A 2,923-nucleotide genomic window follows, 5' to 3' on the forward strand; every position below is an offset into this window, starting at 1 on the left:
CCTCAGTCTCCTGAGTAGCTGGAACTACAGGCATGCGCCACCACGCCTGGCTGATTTTTGTACGTTTAGCACAGTCGGGGTTTCACTGTGTTGCCCAGGCTGGTCTCAAACTCCTGAGCTCAGGCAGTCTGCCCGCCTTGGCCTTACAAAGTGCTGGGATTACAGGCATGAGCTACGGCGCCTGGCCTCCAGTAAACATTTTCTATGAAGGGCCAGAGAATTAAATGTTTTCGGCTTTAAAGGCCAGTCTCTGTCACCGTTTTTTAACTCTGCTGCTATTGCGGGGCAGCAGCCATAGACAATCTGTTGGTATGTGAACGTGGCCCTTTTTCCAATGAAACTTTAGAAAGGGGCAACGGCCAGATTTTCCCCTGAGACGCAATGGAGAGGTGAGTGGTGTGTGGGCATTGGGACCAGAGACAAAGGGACGAGGCACAGAGGTCCCTGTGCGGTGGAATTGGTTTAGGGTCCTGGAGAATGAACCCGCCATTCCCCTCAGTGGGGCAGGGCTCACCGTTTCCTTCCTGTGTATTTCCCCATCCGGAGATCATGCACTTCCGGCCCACGGGGAACTTCTGGATGGCCAGGGGCAGGCAGACAGGCTGGATGTACTTGTTGAAGGCCAGGGGGCTGGCCAGCTCCAGGACGGCCAGGTCGAAGTCCAGGATGCCAGGGTTGTAGAGGGGGTGCAGCACCACCCGCCGCAGCCCGACCTTCGCCGGGCTTCCGCCCAGCCCCAGGAGGGACGCAGTGCCCAGGTGGGCCCGGACCTGCTCCACCTTCGTGCTGTGGAGACAGGGCGCTCAGGCGTGCCCACCGTCCGGATCACACCCACCTTCTTGGGGAGGGCCAGGGCTGATGGACCCCCAAGAAGCCCCGTGGGGCAGCCACCCCCCGAACCCTGGGAAGCCACACAGGGCTGCCTGGGCCCCAGGACCATTCCTCCAGCCCTCGACTCCAGGGAGGAGGACCAGGGGAAGAGGGGCTGCCAGGCTCCTCCTGAAAAGGATCCCGATTTGGGGGACCTTGGGCAGGTTAGGGGAGCCTCAGGCTTCATTTTCTAACCCTGCGCCAGAGCCGCCCCCCAGTCCCTACGGCTTAGGAGTCTGTCTCTTTGTGGTTGAGCCAGGGTCTCGCTCTGTCGCCCTGTGGAGTGCAGCGGCACGATCCGGCTCCCTGCAGCCTCCACCTCCTGGGCTCAAGCAATTCTCCCACCTCAGCCACCTTAGTAGCTGGGACCACAGGTGCTGGCCGCCACGCCTGGAAATCTCCAAGATAAATGTGGCCTGGGTAGCAAGCAGCAGGGAAGGTGCCCTCCTCCCTCCCCTGGGCAGGCCCTGTTTCTCCTCTGAAGCATTGCACCGGCCCTCTCCTGTCTCCCAGCTGCCCCGGTCCATGCGGCAGCCCCGGCAGGATGGTTTCTGACAGGGAGGGGAAGCCAGGCAGCCTCCCTGGAGGAGGCGGGCCTTACTGGTTGAAGCAGTGTGCGGCAGACAGCAGCCAGCGGTCGCCCACCACCGTTGCTCCACAGAAGTGCCGGGCCCCTTCCTTCAGGCTGACCTGCCAGGGCACCTCCCCGGAGTCCGCTGCAAACCCGCCCACGATCCGGGGGGGCTTCTCCATCGCAGGCCTGGCCCCGCATTCTGGAAGGGGACACAAGACCAGGGCTGGGGATCCTGGCCTGCTCGGACGGGAGCATGGGAGTGGGGGTTCCCAGGACACCAGCTGCACCCAGGCCTGTGCTGGTAATCACTCCCTCTCCACAGATGAAGCCGTGGAGGCTTCCAGGTGTCTGTAGCTTGCCCAGGGTCTCGAGGGAGGTACATGGCCCAGCTCAGGGGACAGAAGTTAACGTAACACACAGTGGCCCAGTCAGCCCCAGGACCCTCACAGCCCACGGACATGCCAGGAAACCCAAGGCGTGGCTCAAAAAAGGAAGGGCAGGATCGTTAACGGGGCTTCGGAAGAGAGTGTGGGGCGTAGGTGAACTGAAATGAAGCATGGCTGGGTGCGGTGGCTCGCGCCTGTAATCCCAGTGCTTTGGGAGGCCGAGGTGGGCGGATCACCTGAGGTCAGGAGTTCGAGACCAACCTGGTGAAGCTCCATCTCTCCTAAAAATAAAAAAATTAGCCAGGCATGGCAGGCACTTGTAATCCCAGCTACGTGGGAGGCCATGGCAGGAGAATTGCCTGAATCCAGGAGGCAGAGGCTGCAGTGAGCTGAGATCACATCACTACTCCAGCTGGGTGACAAGAGCGAAACTCCATCTCAAAAAAAAACCAGGGCCAGGTGCCACAGCTCATGCCTGTACTCCCAGCACTTTGGGAGGCCAAGGGAGGCAGATCACCTGCGGTCGGGAGTTCGAGACCAGCCTGACCAACATGGAGAAACCCTGTCTCTACTAAAAATACAAAATTAGCCAGGCATGGTGGTGCCCGCCTGTAATCCCAGCCACTTGGGAGGCTGGGGTGGGAGAAGCGATTGAACCCAAGAGGCGGACGTTGCAGTGAGCCAGGGTCATGCCACTGCACTCCAGCCTGGGCAACAAGAGTAAAACTCCTCTTCAAAAAAAACAAAACAAAAAATCCCAGCATTGTTAATAATAACGAAACACTAGAAACACTCCCACCCTTACATCTGGAGCAAGAAGAAAAAGTTCCACAGTGTTGCTACCTTCACCACTCTGTAGGTGTCACGGGACACAAGCCCAGTAAACTGAAAAGCTTAAAAATAGGGAAGGAAGGAACACTTTTTGGAAACAAGGAGATAATCCCACGAGTTTTCTTTCTTTTTGAAACTGAGTTTTAGCCGGGCGCAGTGGCTCAAGCCTGTAATCCCAGCACTTTGGGAGGCCGAGGCGGGTGGATCACGAGGTCAAGAGATCGAGACCATCCTGGTCAACATGGTGAAACCCCGTCTCTAC

General features: G+C 58.6%; 1 protein-coding gene across 1 annotated transcript in view; it reads right to left on the minus strand.

Annotated features, from left to right (window-relative positions):
- TMPRSS9 (transmembrane serine protease 9) overlaps positions 1-2,923 on the minus strand; it is a 39,795-nt gene that overhangs the window by 7,208 nt on the left and 29,664 nt on the right. The window contains exons 9-10 of the mRNA XM_037731024.1: positions 1,472-1,751; positions 315-786 (exon numbers count right to left, since the gene is read on the minus strand). Of these exons, the coding sequence (XP_037586952.1) occupies positions 315-786; positions 1,472-1,751 (752 nt within the window). The remainder of the gene's footprint in view (positions 1-314; positions 787-1,471; positions 1,752-2,923) is intronic.

This window comes from Cebus imitator, unplaced genomic scaffold (genome assembly GCF_001604975.1).
Source record: "Cebus imitator isolate Cc_AM_T3 unplaced genomic scaffold, Cebus_imitator-1.0 Scaffold375, whole genome shotgun sequence".
In the NCBI taxonomy this organism is placed as follows: domain Eukaryota; kingdom Metazoa; phylum Chordata; class Mammalia; order Primates; family Cebidae; genus Cebus; species Cebus imitator.